Below are 18,092 nucleotides of genomic sequence, written 5' to 3' on the forward strand. Positions count from 1 at the left end.
CTCAGAAAATAATTGTGGCCTCGGATGGAGTTTAAGGCACAGTCAGACTTTTTTTTATTAACTTTAATGTGCAAGATTTAGTAACATCTATTGAATTGAATTGAAAGTATATTAATAAAGTAGTTTTCTGATGGCTCCCTTGTGCTCAACTCTCTGTGGTGCACATAGAAGTTCCTTTCAATCATTGTAAACTGCTTAAACTATAGCTGAACTTTCAGATTTTGCTATTTGTAAATGTCAATCCTCTAAAACAAACCCCAAGAAAAGACAAGAAGAAAAGTCCAGGTGAGCACAGACGGTAAACATACTTTTTCTCTTCTTCCGCCCACCCCGGGCCTTCTTCTTGGTGGCGGCCGCCAAGGTATCAGAAAGCACAGAGGCACTGTGGATGCTGATGTCATCAAAGTCGGACTCCTCCAGGAAGTCCTCTTCACTCTGGGGAAGAAAAACCCAAGCAGAGGGGCTGCATGAGGCTGCAGGTCTGCAGGACGGAGGAGCTCTAACCGGGAGAAGGTCACCTACCGAGGACGCTTTCTTCTTCTTCCCGCTCTGGCCCGACTTTGATTTGGTCTTCTTGGGCTTGGGCTTCTTCTTCGCCTCCTTCACACTCTTGCTTCTCTTCCGAACTCCTGGTCCTGGGACACAAAGACCAGGCCTCGGACATCAGTTCACCGTCGGCCGCTGCGTTCCCGCCGCTCGCACTTCAAAAAAAAAAAAAAAAAAAAACCCCAAAACAAAACGGCTGCCTGATCCTTACCCTTCCCCTCTTTGGTCTTGGCTTTCTTGATTGGCCCCAGCTGCGAGCTGAGCTGGCTGCCGCCCACGGACGTCGGCTGCGCCACCGTCACGGTCTCCACGGCGGCGGCCACGGCGGCGGCCACAGCGGTGGCAGACGAGCCTTTGAAGGGGTTGTTGGCGCTGAACTCGCGCCACTTGGCCCCCAGGACCGTCATCATCTTGGACATGGGGATCTTGGGGTTCTTCTTGGCGATCAGAGGCCTGAGCGAGCAAAAGACAAAACGGCGCCGGCTTTATTGTGTCACGCTCGTGATTCCCGTTGATGCAATTTTTGACTTCGCCGGGAGTGGGGAGCAAGGTGGGGGGGCGGGGGGGGTTACTGTTTCCAGTTGCCCCTCAAGTGTCAACCTCCCCCACTGCTAAAGCTGCGCCGCGTGTCATGTTGTGCGATTTGTCAGGCAGCAGCTTGAGGTTCGGAACGTTGGCCTGTGAAAGAGAGCGGGTCAGCGCTCCGAGTCCCAGAGCCTCGCGGCTGTCGCACAACATCCAGTCGGGGGAGGGGAGGGGGAAGGGGTGTGCGGGGTGGGGGTGGGGAGGGGGGGGGCACGGCGGGGGAGCTCTGAGCTCCGCTCTGACGGCGCGCGAGCCAGACGGCCCCCAGGTGAGGAGGGATCTCTGCCGCCGCCGGCCCAGATTTTCTTTTTTTCTGGGCTCCCGAACAAGGCGGCGGAATTTGATCTGGCCGCGGGGAGAAGGAAGGCCTGAAGGGGGCGTGTCGGGCTGGCGTGTAAACCAGGGTCTGCCACGGCGTGCGGCGAGGGAAGGGCTTTTTGTTTTTTGTTTGTTTAGTTTTATCCTTCCAGTTTTCCACTCGCCTGAGGAACTGGCTGAAAGCCTTGTAGTTGGTGATGGTCTTGTAGTCGTCCTCGGTGAAGCCGTACTGGACGTCCTCCAGGCCCCACTCCTGCATCAGCTGGCTGGAGGACTTGGGCTCCTGGGAGGAGAAAGGCGGGACGTGGAATTATTATATTGCGGTGGATTTGGAGAGGGTTTGTCGGTGGAGAAGCTGCTTTTCTTTGGAATTTCTCTCGGCTTTAAAGGGGCCAGCGTGCGGGGTTTAGCAGCACCTACTGGCGAGAAAGTGTAGCGCCAACAAAAACAGCGTTTCCTGTTATTCTACTTGATGTCACAGCTGTGATTCTGGGCTGAAATCACAAAAACTCAGATTCACACTCTGGACTGCTGCAGGCATGAGGTGACGCTACTTGGCTGCCTTTTCCCATGCAGAAAGAAATAACTACGATTCACACATGGAACAGATTCCGTTAAATCTCACTTTAAGACTACATTCAAAACAACTCCCGTGGTGCCATTTAACTCCACAGGGTTGTGTAGCAGCGGCAGAGCAGCACAATGAATCTCGATCATTTATTTTAACACAATTGTCATGTGACGTCAAGTTGAAGAGTTCATGGTCATTTTAGTGCAGAAAGTAATTGAGATGAACCAAAGGAGCCAAGATGTTAAACTCTATTCTACCGCCGCACATCTCTGGGTCTTTGTGGGCTGTTTTCTTTCGAATGGCAGCAGAAGAAAAAAGAGGTTGAATCTTTTTTTTATGGGAAAAGCTGCATTTTTGCCTTTGTACCAATTCGGTTGTGAATACAGCCTTGAACGCCGCATTCACAACCTTTAATGAAACTGGCAAAGTTTCCCTGAACTCTGATCGCCTCAGAACTCAGCTTTGTATGAGGCCCAGTGGTTTGAAAGGCACCTCTGGGATCTGAGAAGCGAGTGTGACAAAGCAGAAGCAGTGTTCATCATAGGACCTGCAGATAACTTCTCAATTTTCTTTTTCTTTTTTCATTTAGAGTTTGTGAATTACTCTCAACCTTATCTGACACAAATTGTCACTCCACTTTTTTTAATTATTTGAAGACTCAACATGTCTCGAGGGACATTTTGATTATCTATGAACTTCTGCGCTCACTGTTAAAATGTTTGGCACTGCCGAGTTTTGTCGCAAGTCGACAAAGTGAGCTGTAGGGTTAATTAGTGTAATAAGGAATTGTGATTTACGGCCTTTAAATTCTCCCTCCTGCCCCTGCGTCTATCTCCAACCCTGGCTTTTCTTCTCAGTCCAGCTTGTTACTGGTCTCTCACCTGCTGTGCCTCAGTCATATGTCCCTACGGTACCTAAAAAGCACTCAGAGGGTAATTAATCATTTTTATGACGTCGTATCGCGAAGTGAGGGACGAAACGGGCTTTTTTTGGAAACGCTGTATTTCAGAGCTCCGCCTCACTTTCATGTTCCCGTCGTCCTCGTCCTCGTCCTCGTCGTCCTCGTCCCTCTTCTTCTTCCGGGGCTTCTTCTCCTTCTTCTCTTTGGGTTTCTTCTTCTTCTTCTTGCTCAGGCCGTACGTGCTGCTCTCGCTCTCCGAGCCCAGCACGGGACGCTCGCGCTCCTCCTCCACCTCGGAGGCCTCGTCCAGGTCGCTGTCGGCCCTCACCAGCAGGCCGCCCTGACGGGGATGCAGCACAGTTGGGTTCCACAACACAGGGGTAACGCACACGCAGAACTTGGCCATTTAGTTTGCAGTTGATCAGTTTCAACCTCCAGCAACAAAAAGCTGTGATTAACTTCACTCATGACAAAAGCACTTAATATCTAAAAATATACGGAATATTGACAAAATTGAAAGCCGATGAGGCTCTCTTAACATATTAGACTTCACATGACCATTCTGGAGTTTCACAGACGGACAAAATTCCTCTGGTATCATTATTTCTTTCATTTTTCAACAAAAGATTAATAGGTAAACAGAACAGGATTTTAAAAAAATGATCTTTCTTATTTTATAATAAACGAGCAAACAACCACTGAGTGTATTGTCCCGATAACAATGGGAATTCATCTGATGACGGACACGTCAAGGATCGATGCTTCAGTACTTTGGGGATATTTTGTGTTCTTGGATATTTTCACAAAGAACATGATGCCGACATCCACTTTCCAGGACAACCTGGGCTGCTGCTTCACCAGAGCCACCGCTGAAACAGCAGTTGAGTGGTCAGTTTGGAGCAAATTGTCCCTTTAGGAGACACTGTCTGCCGCAGAAGTTCAACTGCAGCCATAAAATACATGGAGAATAATTCATCTGCGGGGTAAACACGCGGTGCGTTTATTTTGCCAGGGTTGGGGATTAGCGCTCCCACCGAGGCCACCCACGGTAAATAAAAGCGCTGTCAGCCCTCTGTGGTGTGTCTCTTCTCGCCGGTGTTTGCATAAATCAAACAACCGCACTCCAAAGTGTCACCGCTGCTCCTCCGCTGTAATTCTCCAGCCGGCGATGGCAGAAGCGATTTTCACAGCAAGTCAGCGGGTAACCGCCGTGCCGACGCTGAGCCGCCGCCGGGAGCGCCCTCCACTCCCCCGCACAGGCACGACGCGGCAGCAAGGAGATGCAGGCCGCTCAAAGCTGTCGGGACGCCGCTGAAGCCCCGCCCGCTTAACGCCAGGACAGCGCTGACGGGGAGTGGGGTGATCCGTCCGTGGGATCAACAGCGTTGTCTACAAACAACCTGGCTGGTAAGGAAGTCAGAAGAAGGCACAGAGAGGCGAAGGCGTCAGGTGATTCTCACTGGATGCATCACTGGGAAGTTCACCCATTTTCTATAGCGAACGCTGTTGACAGAGGCTGTCAACTGCTGAAAAACATCAAAAGCATCAGTACAGTGGAAAAGTGTGGCACCCATGTTGTCAAAGGTAAATAATAATTCTATAATATATTATGTATAAAAAAAGTACAAATAAAAAAACATCCGACATGGCCTTGGGAAAAGAGCCGCATTCATGGGGGGCAGAGCAGCTGAAAGCTCCGCCCCCCCGACTCTGGAATCCTGTCTCAAATCACTCATCTGTTCAAGTTAGCCCACTCGCTTTAACTGCCTGGTTTCTCGGTTTATTTATTTATTTTATTTTTCTGTATCATTAATTATGTGTGTTTTTTTTTTCTTTATCATTAATTGTATGTGCGTTTATGTGTTTTTCTCTGTTGTTTTATTGCCTCTGTTTGTACAGTGTCCTTGAGAGCTTTGAAAGGCGCTTTTAAATAAAATGTATTATTATCATTATTATTATCTTGGCATGCACACAGTTTGAAGGCTGTAAGAATTTCCATGGACAGTTTTGTCATGTTCTCGCTGATTTCTTGAGCTTTGATTGCTGCTTTGTGTTTTTCTTAAAACTGTGTGCAAAGCATCACATGCACACGTTTTCGTTATTTTGTTTTTTTGACTAAAAACGTTGGCTCGGCATCGGTATTTCAAGTCAAAACACGGTGGTGGCACACTTGATCACTGCAACAACAAAAAAAAAGCGTGAAGGTGTTGGCTAGCTAAAAACAAGATGCTAAAATTCAAGTCATACTTGCAGCCAGACAAGCAGCCACACATCATGTTTTCACTTCTGATGGATTTCTGCATTTGGCCACCACCTGCTTCCACTGCGTTATTATTCCCCCTGCAACCTGGTGATTGGTCATTTTAGCCCGGGGTTTAAACCCAAACTACGGGCTGAACTGCCGCTTTAACCCCACCGACTCGCATGCACGTGCGTGCGTGCGCCTCTTCCTTTCTTTTGTACCGCGTGCCCCCCCCCCTTTGAGCATGCGCGCGCCACCCCCTTTGTGCGTGTGCTCGCGCTCTGCTGCTTCCGCGTGCGCGCGCACGCCCCAACCCCCCCCCCCACCCCCCTCCCTCCTCCGTCGCCTGCGGACTGAACTCGTCGTGTTGCGCCTTTGGTACGCGTCGTCCACGTGCGCCTCGGCCGTGTTTGTGTGACTTCCGTCCGTCGTGTGGCGTGTGCACAGGTGTGCCGGCCCGGCCGCCCGCTCCACTCGCTCGCCGCCTGCCTGTTGCTCCGCTTCGCTTTGGCTCTGCAGCAGCAGCAAGACTCACGTTGCCGCAGCGCCCGCCAACCCGACCAGCAGCCTGGCTGTGTTGCCATGGCGACTAAATGTGAGCAGTGTTCCCACAGACCCCCCCCCCCTCCCCCGCATGCCTTCCCTTTCTCTCACTTTCTCTCTTTCTCATCGCGCAGCAGCCCCCCCCCCTCATTATTTTTTCTCTCCATCTCTCTCGTCGGATCCCCTTTTCTTCCTCTCCCTCGCTCTTCCTCTTTCCCTTTCTATCCTTCCATTCCACCCCGTCACCACCACCACAAACCCCCCCCCCCCTCGGTGGTAGCCAATGGAACAGCGTTGTCCAATCACAGGCGGTTTGCATAACGAGCTTGTTATGCAGAAGGCCCGTGGTTGCAGAGCCGGTGCTCCGGCAGCACCCGTCTAGACAAATCTCATTTATGCACAAGAAGAAGGAGGGAGATGGAGAGGGGGGAGGTGGTGGTGGTGGTGGGGGGGCTCTTGCTGCTGGTGGTGGTGATGGTGGTGGTGAAATTGAGGATCGTGTGTGGGGGGATGGTAGACGGGGGGGGTAGGTAGAGGTGGAGGTATATGTGTGTTGGGGGTTGGGGGGAGGGGTTAAAAGAAGAAGAAGAAGAAGCAGTTGAGAGCAAACTGCAAAGACGAGGTTGGGAACTGCGCGGCGGCAGGTGTCGCCGAGCCCCGAGTTCAGCGGCAGCGCACGTCACAGGATCAAAGAGGACACTGGCGGCAACAAAGGAGGGTGTCTCTTCTTTTGGAGGGAGGAGAATCAGATAAACGCTGATAAGGAAATCAAATTAGATGCTTCCCCGTAATGGCTCTGCCTCCGGGGGGTTGGGGGTGGTGCTGGGGGGGGTGGAGGATTGCGAAGGATGTCACAGAGAATGTCAAATGAGCGAAGACGCAGATATTCAATAAAAGCCCGGCTCGGCGAGGAGAAAAAAAAGAAAACATTTTTTTTTTTTTTTTTTTTTCAAACACCTCGTGGCTCCGGAGCAGCAGCGCCGTCTTTTCTGTCTCTCTCGCAACATCAGCGACGGCGCACCGTTGAGTCACGGTCCCCGGGAGGACACTGAACTTATCACAGCAAGACGGAGGCTCGTTTTCTTCAGCACCACAATGGTGTTTAATGTGACCAAGTTGCAGCCTCCTCCCCTCCTCCCCTCCACCCCCAATTAAATTAACTGCCTTCGGTAAACTCTCTTGATTTAGAGGTGCTGAGCATCCGTCAGCGTCAGGCCCTGCTGTTTCCAGCCGAGCGAGGCGAGGAAGTCTCTCCCCCAGCTAACGATGCTCTCCAACCCTGACCGGGACGGGCCGCTGACAGACTCTGACCCTCATTGACTTCTGACACCAGCGGCTCCGAGCTCCTCCGTGGTGGAGTTCTCTGTGAAATTCTCACTCATGTATCTCATGAGGGTTCTGCCGTTTTGAAATCGGCCCGAATCGCCCCTGAAATTTCTTGCTTTCTTTTGTTTTGTACTAAGGAAAAAAGGAGGCGACCACCACAACCGGGTAGCGCCAACAACAGAAAGGACGGAAAACCATAAACACACAAACATGTGAAAGAACTGCAAGAGAAAAAAAACCCCGCTGCAATCAGAGCGACAATACAGAACCAAAAACATACAAACACAGGGAATAAATGGTAGGAGAAAAAACGCTTCAAATACCAAAAACACACACAAAAAAAAACAAAACAACCGCAAAAATGAAATGTTGCAAATTCACGAGCCTTGCAACCTAGCACGGTGACACACTATCTCCTACACAATGTGTAGCTACTTGACTGGAGCAATACAGCGAGCGTGTGCCGCTAGAGCTGCCCCTCGTGTCAGAATGAAGCACCAAACTGATCGGCAAAATACAAAAAACCCACAAGAAAAAAATGTGACATGTAATAAACACAGGGGATTTCCTGCTCGCTGCCAAGAATCCAAAAATCCCTTAAAAAAATCCCTTTTTTTAAGATGGCTATAAGAGATAAATTCACAAAAGACGTTTCATGTGACCTGCTGGGTTGCGGCGGCACGCTGAGGAGGAGGACGGGTGCGATGTGAGGTGACGCGTGTAATCGACGGAGGAGAGCGGGGAGACGGTCTGTGTGTGCCAGACAGCGCGGGGCGCCCCCTCCCCCTCTCCCCTCCCTTCCCCTCATCAGCTCGGCGTTCACCACCGGCAGCTTAGGGGTCGGGAGGCAGCCCCGGCCAGCTGAGGGGAACGCCGCCACTCCCCGGCAATGTCGCACGCCGTGAGGGGGCCGGTGGCCTTGATCAGCCGGAGACACCGAGAGGATACGGTTAAATCATAGCCAGTCAACAGAAAGCAGGTGAAAACCCTGGGTTTGTACTTCCTGTGAGAAAAAATAAATAAAATAAAGAGTTTCTATTGAGACCTCAAGAGTAGCCGCCCTTGTCTGTCAAACCCTCGCTGAAAACTGCAGGTATAACTTTTAATTTCGGCAAAGTGTGGTGTAGAAAACAATAAAGGGAGTGACTGTTATTAGATTGAGCTCCGCGTGGCCGACTGCACTGACTTCTGGGTAAATAAAAAGCACTCTCCTTCTGTTACGCTGACGAGTGGAAACGTTTCTGGGTGAAGGGGGGGAAGCCTTTCATGGCTCGGTAAGCATTACCGCGCTGCCGACCTGTAGCAGAACTGAACAACTGGCCGCACTGATGAGCCCTGAGTACGCATGTAACCTGTGAGCAAACGATAATGATCATAATTACTTCAAAAACGAGTGATTGTGCCTGGTGCATTCGCTTCCTCCCAGAAGCCTTTCTGAGACCTCACACACTAACATCTAACACTTAGGTCACGCCTCTTATTGCTGCTCAGTATTCAATACCTAGTATAGCATCATTTTAGTAACATCACATGCAGGAAGCCACTGGTACAAACATACATTAAAACACAGAGAGGAAAAGGAAGTAGGCACACAGGAAATGGCTGTGAGGCTTGTTATTGCTAACAAGATTAGCACAGATTAGCGGGAGTAGAGGTTTAATTGCACTCGGGACACCTTGCTGGTACTGGGTACCTCACAAAGTGTGCGCTGAGTGTGGATTTTTTTATGTATGCAGAAGTAGCTTCAAGGTTGGAGATGTTGTGCTCTCAGAGATGCTATTCTGCAGGCCTCGGTTGTAACCAGTGGTCACTTGAGTTACTGTTGCTTTCCTATGGTCTTTTCCAACCAGTGTGTCCACTCTGACCTCTGACTCAACAAGGCATGTCCTCCACACAACTGCTGCTCACTGGATATTTTCTGTTTTTCGGGCCACCCTCTGTAAACCCTGAGAAGTGGTGGTTGTGATCTTCTGGAAAAATCCTCCCAGTAGACGAGCAGTAGTTTGTGAAATACTAATAATAGACCTGCAGCCTATCTGGAACCAACGACCGTACCACGTTTAAAGTTTGTTCCATGTGACTGGCTGATTAGATAAACAGATAAAAAGATTAGATTAGTCTTGACAAGTCATCAAACTTTTTACCAAATAAAGTCACCAGCACGTCATGTCCATAAAACTAAAACAAGTAGCTCTCAAGGCTTTCCCTTCATATTTGGGAATCAAGTAAGCTAACAACATCCCAACCAATGAAAATAATAGTTTTAGAAGCTAAAGCCAAAGTGAAAAGATTTTTATAGTGAGACCTCTGGTCAGGTGCAGAGTTCATTCTGCTTGCAGAACCCCAGGCCTGTTGTGGTCTTAATGCTCCGGTGCCCACTGCTCGCCTGGCGCAGAGCCCCACTGTGACCTCCACTCGCTGCCATCAGCCACAGCGCCACATGCCTGAATCTATTCTCCAAACGGGGCCTCGGTGCCCACAGTTTGCTGTGGCAATGAGGCTGACACCGCTGCCAGCTTCCTCTGCGAGCCCGAGACAGTCCTCTCGGTTGCACCCCTGCAGCCAAAAATGCACCTTGCGGCTGCGGAGACGTCAAACAAGCGGTAGTTTGCCAAATAGAAAATGAAGGAGTACGGAGTTCCTGCCAAGCTGTTGTGTGTCCAGGGTCATGACAGGCGGCGCTTGAGCGTGAATTACATCTTACCTCCTTTTTCCTTTTTTTAACTTTGGGCATTTTGCCCTCTTTCATCTTTTTGGCCTTCTTCTTCTTCTGCGGTTTGATGGAGTCGGTGTCAGAGAAAAGGGTGTCGAGGGGCGCGAGGGGAACGGTGTTGCGCTGAGCTTCGTCATCCTCGTCTGGAAAAAAAAAGAAACAAAGATGTCATCTGCATAGAAGCACACAACATCATTGCTCACACACCAGCCAGAGCATTCAAAAGCTGACGGCCATTCTTGTGAGCCTGAACAACACCACATGTACAACAAAGTACGAAGTACATTGACGAACGACATTTGGCTTGATTGTTGGCTGATCATCACTGTGTTAATATATGGCAAAACAATATTACATACTGACAAACAAGCATCTAGTTTAGCTACTTGACAAAATAGCGTGACTTAAGTCGTGAGCACTATATTCAAGAGCAGAATGTGCCCCTAAATATGTAATAAACGATAATTGTAAATATATAATAAAAGAAAAAGGAGAATAAAAGCTTTTTAGAAATTTCCCTTAAAATATTAATACATTTCTGGCTTTTAATTATCACCAAAAACGTCATGAAAAATATGCACCAAAGGCAATAAAAAACAAAGTCTGCATGGTTTCCATGTAGATTGACTGCCAAAGAGTCGCAGAACACTTAAGGCAGGCAGTGAGCCCACAGTTAAAGTGCTGGATGTGGGTGACATCCAACTATATTTTTTAATTTGGCTTGTTTGCATCGAAATGGGCAGCTTGAGAGGAATGAGTGCCAGAGGACCAGTTTTCAGTGGGCAGCTGTGAGGTGGAGGGACATGAGGGAAACGTGCAGCTGGCCCATTTCACACATTATTTCTGAATCGCGCAAGTAAAATGATAAACAGTGATCCTCGGATGATCGGCAGTGGACCTGCTGAGTCTTATCTTGTCCGTCAAGCCAAATATGAAAGGCAATCAGTTGCAAAGAGCCTGGCTGAGCAGGAGTAAAGGTATTACCTTGGCCACCCCTATGTTGAGGTTTTCATTGCCCCCAAACAGTTTAACATAAACCCACAGAAGGAGATCAGCAAAGTCAACTGTAACCAAGAGTAAAACCCTTCCATATTAATAAAAAAGAAAAAAAAATCTATAGTAAAATAATATATTAATTATCCCCCCATTCGTAATGATTTACTGACAGACCAAAGGGAACACTTGGCACAAACGAAGCTCATTATCGCACATCACTGACTGTGGCTCAACTTCACCTGCCGCGGTGCAAATAAATGGAGCGCGTGCTCCGCCGGTAAGTCCCCGGAGGACCACCGAGGTACAACTGAGCTTATCTCCCACTTTTATTGCGTGCTGGGACCGGAGCGACCTGCTGCTGGTTGTCAGCCGCTGCACAGCCTCTGAGCCGCTTCGCACTGAACGAGCCGACTGCTGAGCGTCGCAGACTTCACTGGTGTCGTGGTGGGTCAAAGCAAAGTGAGTAAGGAGGAGGGCAGCTCCCAAATAATGCATCAGGAGACACACGGAGGGATACACACTCTGTGAATGAAGCCTGCAGCGGAGGCGGACCTCTCTCTGTGTTTCACGTTGCCTCAGTGACCGTCTTCCTCTTTGTCCATGCACCGTGCTAGCCACTCAGCCAACGCTAGCGATGAGAAGTGCAGATCGCTAAACTCCTTATGACTCTTCTGGATCACTCAATAGGCAGATCTGGGTCATTTGAGTCCTTTGAGTCAGTGCCCAGCCATAGAGATTGTGCCAGGAATGTACTCCGTGTACCTCAGCTAAACAGATTCCTTTAAACCTCCTGATTAGCGATATGAAACATTGACTAGGCAGGCTAAGAGCGCGTATACGTTGCCACTGTTCGATCCGAACCAAAGGGCCAGAGTTCTATAGTTCGGACCGTTGGGTCAACATGAAAGTGCACCCTTGACTCTGGTACGCACAAAACTTGTATACTCTGGTCCGCCTGAAAGCCGTGGTCTCGGTCCGCTTGCAAGGGAACCTTGGTGCGGATAATGGAACAACAAACAAATTGGAACGCAAAGGGAAGAATATACTTCAAGCATCGGTGCAAAAAACATCTTAGTAGCAAAAATAATGTTCACATCAGGATCGCCTGTGATCCACAGTTTTCGTTAAAAACTAGCCGACATTGGCCAACCAATTACAATTGAAATTCGATTTCTTCTTCATGCCTTTTTCTTTCCGATCAGTGCTCCTTCACGCTAAAAACAAACTTGCTATGTGTATACAAAACTAGCGTGTGTTCAGCTAAAATGGTGGAGGAATAACCTGTTTGGTAGTCAAATGTTTAACCTCAGCAGATGTTTTTTCAGTCTCGCTGCCTGTCTCTCTGCTTTTCCTTGGCTAACAAACCATGCGTTTGCCGCATTTTACCTCAGGGCTTTACAATTATAGTGTAGTTACAAAATATGTGTACAGATTTAGTAGCGAATTTCCAAAACATTTGCGCACTCGGTATAATCTTAAATCCAAATCGGCATTTAAGTTACAAAAAACTCTGTGGACGTCTGTTCAAAAGGAAACCATCATAGAGAAGAACCACTGATGAAAAATTCAGCGTCACAGAAATGTTCATCTAAAATCTGCCCATTTTCCTCTGTTCATACTTCTCCTTCTTTGTTGCTGCCTGACATGCACAGAAACAAACGTCCTTGGCAGTTTTCTTTCATTCTATTTTCTATAAAAAGCTTTATATACATGCAATCTCAAACAGCGAGCGCTTTCATGTCTCAGATATACTGTACGTAAACCACCTGGCAGCCATGTCGCGATGGCAAGTAAGATTTCCATTTCTGCTAGATGCGACGGATGATGACACGACTTGGATGAGGAACGAAAGCTCACAGCCCATCGGCTTTACACTCAGTTCCTTCTTTCTTCAGTTGTGACAGATTAGCCAAACAAAGAAATGTCAGAATCTTCTTCATGCACAATAAATCTCAGTGTTGCTGCGCAGTTACCACTGGAACGTTGTTAATTATATGCAAGAGTCATGTTTTTCATTACAAACAGGCAACCAGTGCGCCCATGGCGATGAGACTTTGTGCTGACGTCCATGGTAACAATTGGAACATTCAGCCAGTTTTGATGATTCTGTGGGGAGACATCTTTGTGCTCTGGAGGACATGCTTCAAATTTCAGATGAATACCTGCACGTGTACTCGTGTTTTTTGGAGATTATCCTCCTGTTATTGGTCCCCTGCCCTTCCTCGTAGGACCACCCGGGGAACAATTTCAATTCAGCATGTAAATTATAAGCATAGATGGACCGGCTCAACGAAAAGCATGCCGTTAGTGATGAATTCTGAGTGGCTTTGACAATCCTGCACTTTTCAGCGAATCTAGAAATCTCTTTGATTTACCTCTTTGTTCCACAAAAACAATAGTGATATCAACCTGTACGATTTTTTTTTGTCACTGACGTTGGTTTATGATCCACTAGCGTCTTTACTGAGATGGTTAGTAACTGCTAAAAGCCACATAATGTAGTCTTTTACACTTAATCGCTCGTTTAAAAATAATTTCTAAATCCAAAGACTGGTCGAACCGCACCCTTGCCCTCTATGTAACTGTGTTGCATTCTTGTTACCTTAGCACCTATCTCCTGGCTATAAAAAAAAAAAAAGCTACATTTGTCTCCACACATTCATAACAGCAGAGGGACCAAAGAAAATGTCAGTGTTGAGGCAGCAAATCGTAAAGAATTTGTATCAAGCATTCTGTTAGACAACTACTCGCAACATTCCCTTACAAGCATGTCCTCCTGCTTTAGCCTTTAGCTCGATCAACAGTTGTGCTGAATCTGCTGTGCGCGCACATCAATGTAAAATAGTGCACTGGTTAGCTTTAGCTTGAAAGAAGATGGCGGTTACTGCTACATGCCCATTTTTAATTACATTTAGACTCCTGAAAACAAAACTGTTTGAAGGAAAAGATGAATAGCAAGATCGAGATATGTATCTTAATTGGAGGAAAGAGTTCGTGGGGGGGCAGAATGACAGCATTACTACATTTTCAGTGGGCAAGACCAAGATCTTGATCATCGCAAGAGTCAAACACGTGTGAAAATAATCACAATGCGCTATTTTTTTCCAATCTAATTACTGAGTTGACCTCTTGAGGCCACTTCATCTGCCATGCTTGAATAAACAGAGCTACAGCTCCAATGGGAGAAAAAGAAAAAGAAAGAAAAAAGGTCCCGAAGCATCAACAAAATATTGGGCCCATAGATGTCGTAAGCGTCTCAGTTACAGGCAGATAATGCCACTGTTGCAGCCAATGTCGGTGTTTAAAGCTTGCGCCGCCTCGCGAGCGGCCTCCAGTAACGGGCCTTTGGGGAAACCCATCAGGGGAATGATAATCTCCCTCCCTGCTGGGCGGACCAGGCTGTGCCAGGTGTTGGAAGGAAGTGGGTGAGTGTGGAGGAGGGGGGGAGTGTTCAGTCATGTGGCACAGCAGAGTCTGGCACCGCTCTCCGGTAGAAAGAGGACCAAAAGCTCCACTTGGCAAGTGGGCTTTGTGTGGAGTGCGGACGGATGGCAGAGGCAGCGAGCGTCTGACCTTCCCGCAAGGGCTTTGGCCACTGGACTGACCCATTATCAGACGGGAGATACACGAGTAACTTCCAATGCCAGGAGGCCAGAGTTAACTGTCGGCCGCATTAGCCCCTTTTTAACCGTTGGCGTGCGCACTGCCGGGGAGAAGGAGATGGGAGCATATTGCCTCCCTCACAAGGAGGGATTCATTACCTTCAATCGTTGACGGAAATGCAGACGGACATACCAGTGATGGGGGTTGCAGTCGCTGCGCAATGGAAAGATAGAAAACCTTACTAGCCCCCGTACTGTAAATGATGGATGCACCATGCTGCAATGTGGCCGACGCCAGGCAGATATTAAAACAAATAAATAAATAAGCGGCTGCTGCACTGCTCATCCGCAGCCGCACATTAAATAAAAGCATCCATCGCGCGCAAGCTTCCTCGTGCACGAGCGGCAGAAATGAAAAAAAAAAAAAAAAAAAAAATGGTGTCAACTTTCACAGTGAGTGATCCAAAAATAGACCCCTCCCCAACACCGCCAGCACCACCAGCCCCACCAGCACACAGCATCCAATTGGGGATAACATTTGTAGGCACACAAAAGCCCATGATAATCTTTCAATTTTAGCGAAGAACAAAACAATTAAAACGGACGACACAATGGAACAGTGTGTGACGGCGTAAGCACCCGGAGAGATACAAAGGGAATTAGGACATTTCATGTGCCGCAACAAATGAAGGCTGTGATAGGACGGCGCTAAGAGGTCTGAGCCCGCCCCCGCCAGGACGCGCTTTTCGCTCCATGCTGTTGCATGTTAATTGCGCGGCGTGAGGACAACGGCGGGACGTGACCGGGATCCCCGACCTTATCTGTCAAGCCGCCGTCTGTTGATGAAGGTGAAAGTATCTCAGTTTTGCCTTTCAGCTGCCGCGATAAAAAAAGGACTTGAGCATCTTCTTCAATTACCGTGGAGACGTCCGTCAATAGACTAGAACACGTCGACTGCTTATTTGATTTCATTGCAAGCTGCCGAGACCTGATGTATTTCACATTTTAGAAACCAAAGTGTGCAATAATATGTCGAAGAACCCACTGGAAAACAACAAAAAGTCGATGCTTTACTTCATTTGCTTAATCTGCATTTCTTTTTAAAAAGGGGCTGCCAAAACACACAATCCTCATAATTTTCTTTGCAATGTCACAAAGGGTTCCCAGGTTCACCCTCAACACCATCCAAAGACTGTGGTTGGCTCCACCAACTGAGACTCGGCAGCTTGTATCTATCAAACATAAAAAAAAAATACAAGTTTTTATAGGAGGTTCAAAACGCAGGGTTAAATATTTTGGGGGAGATTTGGGGGGAAATGTGTATAATTTCAGGATGTTAACATTTGCTTCGTATTTTTTTTATTTTATCTTTTTTTACCAATTTTCTTGTGTGTACCTGTTGGACCACAGATTTACGACCTACGGTGAACGCGACGGCGTCTGTCAAGCCACAGCAAAGGAGACAACAGCACAAACAGCCCAATTCAGGTATTTGTTGATGTATATGAAAACAATAACGAGACGTCATGCTGGTTTTAAAAAAAAAACAGGCAGGTCAGCCGTTCACCGACACGCTTACCCTCCATCAAACACACGCCTCGCAGGCTGACGTGTAACATAGCTGAGCGACTCCGTCGTCGACAGTCCCTTTGATTTACCGCAAACAGCGCAGGAAAATAAAACAAACCAAAAAAACAGCAATAACGATCCGGAGTTGGACGTGTGGTAATTCTGACTGACGCACGAGAGTGTTTTGATCCTTCGAACCGGATTAGCGCTCAGGCGTCTTCACCCACCTGCCACCATCAATCGCACCTTTCGCATTTTCGTACCAGCAACGGGTTCTTATTGTATTTTCATTTATGATATTTTATTAATGACTCAACTGTCCACCGCTGATCTCCATCTGCCTCATCCTCCTGTCATTGGCCTGACTTGTTTAAAATATTGTCGCATTTGCAGGGTACAAAGTGTCAGCCCATGCGAAGGCGGGCGGGTTGTTGTGAAGACCAAGCGGGGGTTTTCAATGCGAAAGCAACGACAGCGTGCGTTTGATTGTTGTCGGGTTTTTTTCTCTCTCTCTTTTTTCGCCGTCGGTCCGGTGGCCGAGGTGCTAGCGCAGACTAGCCGTGAAACTTTTTCCCCGTGGTGTGAGATGAAAGTGGAGGTCAGAGCGCCGCTGTTTAAGCCCCTGCCTCCACAATCAAGCCGTCTGATCATCAGACGCTCCTGGCTATAGGCGCTGACTTGGTGTGTCTTCGCCCGCGGTGGCCTACATCAAGCGAACGCAGCTGGTGGCGACTATGGCAAAGAATGCTGATTGCACTCGCTCCTGGGATGGGGCGGGCTATAATCTGCAGAGTTATCGCCGCCGCCGCCTCTGCTGCTCTCCGTCTTGTGGAGCTGTTCAAGGTGAAGGACTCACTTTCGGTGTCGCCGCATGTAGCGGCGTACCGCCTGCAGTTGGTAACCCCGGCGTTTACAATTTTTTTTTATTATTATTATACACGCGCGTTGGCCAGCTCTGTGGTTCAATATGAACAAAATTGTCTGGAAAAGTTACACTGAACTGTGTGGCATTTTACAAACATTCACATTCATATTGTATAAAGCGCTAAATTCTGATTGTATAAAGCGCTTTGAGACGCCTTTGGTTGTGATTTAGCGCTGTACAAATAAAGTTTTTTTTTTTTTTTTTTTTTTTATATTGCACCGAAACGCAACGCAATCAATTCAGGCATTCAGACCTGTTCCTTGGGCTCCCAGTTGGTCCAAGTGGTGTTGCAGCATGTTGCCGTCCTATTGGCGAAGTCACTCAACCAATCATATTCGGACTCAGTGCCGATCGGCACACAGCCTCCTTACTGACAAAATCCTCCTTGTAAAAAAATGAACTCGCACAAAGCTCTGTATGTGTGAGTAGCTGAGGCCGTAGTTGCACTGGGGGAACCCATTGAATTCGCTCTTGCGCGAGCATTTGAATGTCTTCTGCGCACGCTCAAGCATGTTTCTTTTCCTCTCGGGTTAAAAAAAATGAGGTGAGGTAGCAGAAATACGTGCTACAAAAAAAAAACCTTGACAGGTGTGATTTGCGCAATGGCTGCACTTAACCTGACACGACAGACGGGATGTTTCACATTTTCCAACGCGACGGCGGGAAGAGATGACGCGGGTCGTTCGCCCGCCACAGCCAATCAGATTGCATTCTCGCTCGTCGGTTACCGTGCGTCAGCCTCCCGTTGGTGGCTGCAACTAAACCCCGCCTCCAGCAACAGGTTCTTTCACCTCATACGGCTCCGGTTGATCAAATTCCAACCGAGCGACGAGGGAAGCATATTGAGGAGTTAGTAAGACGATTCCTACCAGTAACCTAGCGACGTTGGGCTCCAAGGACGCCCATGTATGAAAACAAACTACAAAAAAATGAACAACAGATATCTGCTTTGAGTTTCTGCCATCCACCACTGGCGCGCGTGGCAGGGGCGGAGCTACGTGGTGGCCAGGGGTGACCGTGGAGGGGAGGATAATTTGACAGTAGTCAAGATCTCTGTTTTGATGACTGCCCTTGAGTATTGAAAGAAGACATTTGATGTAAACCCTAAACCCCGAACAATAGGACAGTAGAAACAAGCTGATGTAGATTGATTATTGATATTAACATTGGTGAGGATTTGCGGTCCTCTAACTCATAGGAACAGTGACAGGCCGACTGCCGCAAGGTCACCCCTAAAACATTTGAGGAATACAAA

At 48.1% G+C, this 18,092-nt stretch overlaps 1 protein-coding gene across 3 annotated transcripts in view; it reads right to left on the reverse strand.

Moving 5' to 3' along the window:
* chd5 (chromodomain helicase DNA binding protein 5) overlaps positions 1-18,092 on the reverse strand; it is a 44,509-nt gene that overhangs the window by 23,872 nt on the left and 2,545 nt on the right. For all 3 annotated transcript variants that reach the window (XM_076025086.1, XM_076025084.1, XM_076025083.1), the window contains exons 2-7: positions 9,737-9,888; positions 3,043-3,261; positions 1,614-1,732; positions 758-999; positions 523-635; positions 309-435 (exon numbers count right to left, since the gene is read on the reverse strand). In XM_076025086.1, the coding sequence (XP_075881201.1) occupies positions 309-435; positions 523-635; positions 758-999; positions 1,614-1,732; positions 3,043-3,261; positions 9,737-9,888 (972 nt within the window). The remainder of the gene's footprint in view (positions 1-308; positions 436-522; positions 636-757; positions 1,000-1,613; positions 1,733-3,042; positions 3,262-9,736; positions 9,889-18,092) is intronic.

Source organism: Nelusetta ayraudi, unplaced genomic scaffold (assembly GCF_046127955.1).
Source record: "Nelusetta ayraudi isolate G7.1 ecotype Tasmania unplaced genomic scaffold, CSIRO-AGI_Nayr_v1 ptg000017l, whole genome shotgun sequence".
NCBI lineage: Eukaryota > Metazoa > Chordata > Actinopteri > Tetraodontiformes > Monacanthidae > Nelusetta > Nelusetta ayraudi.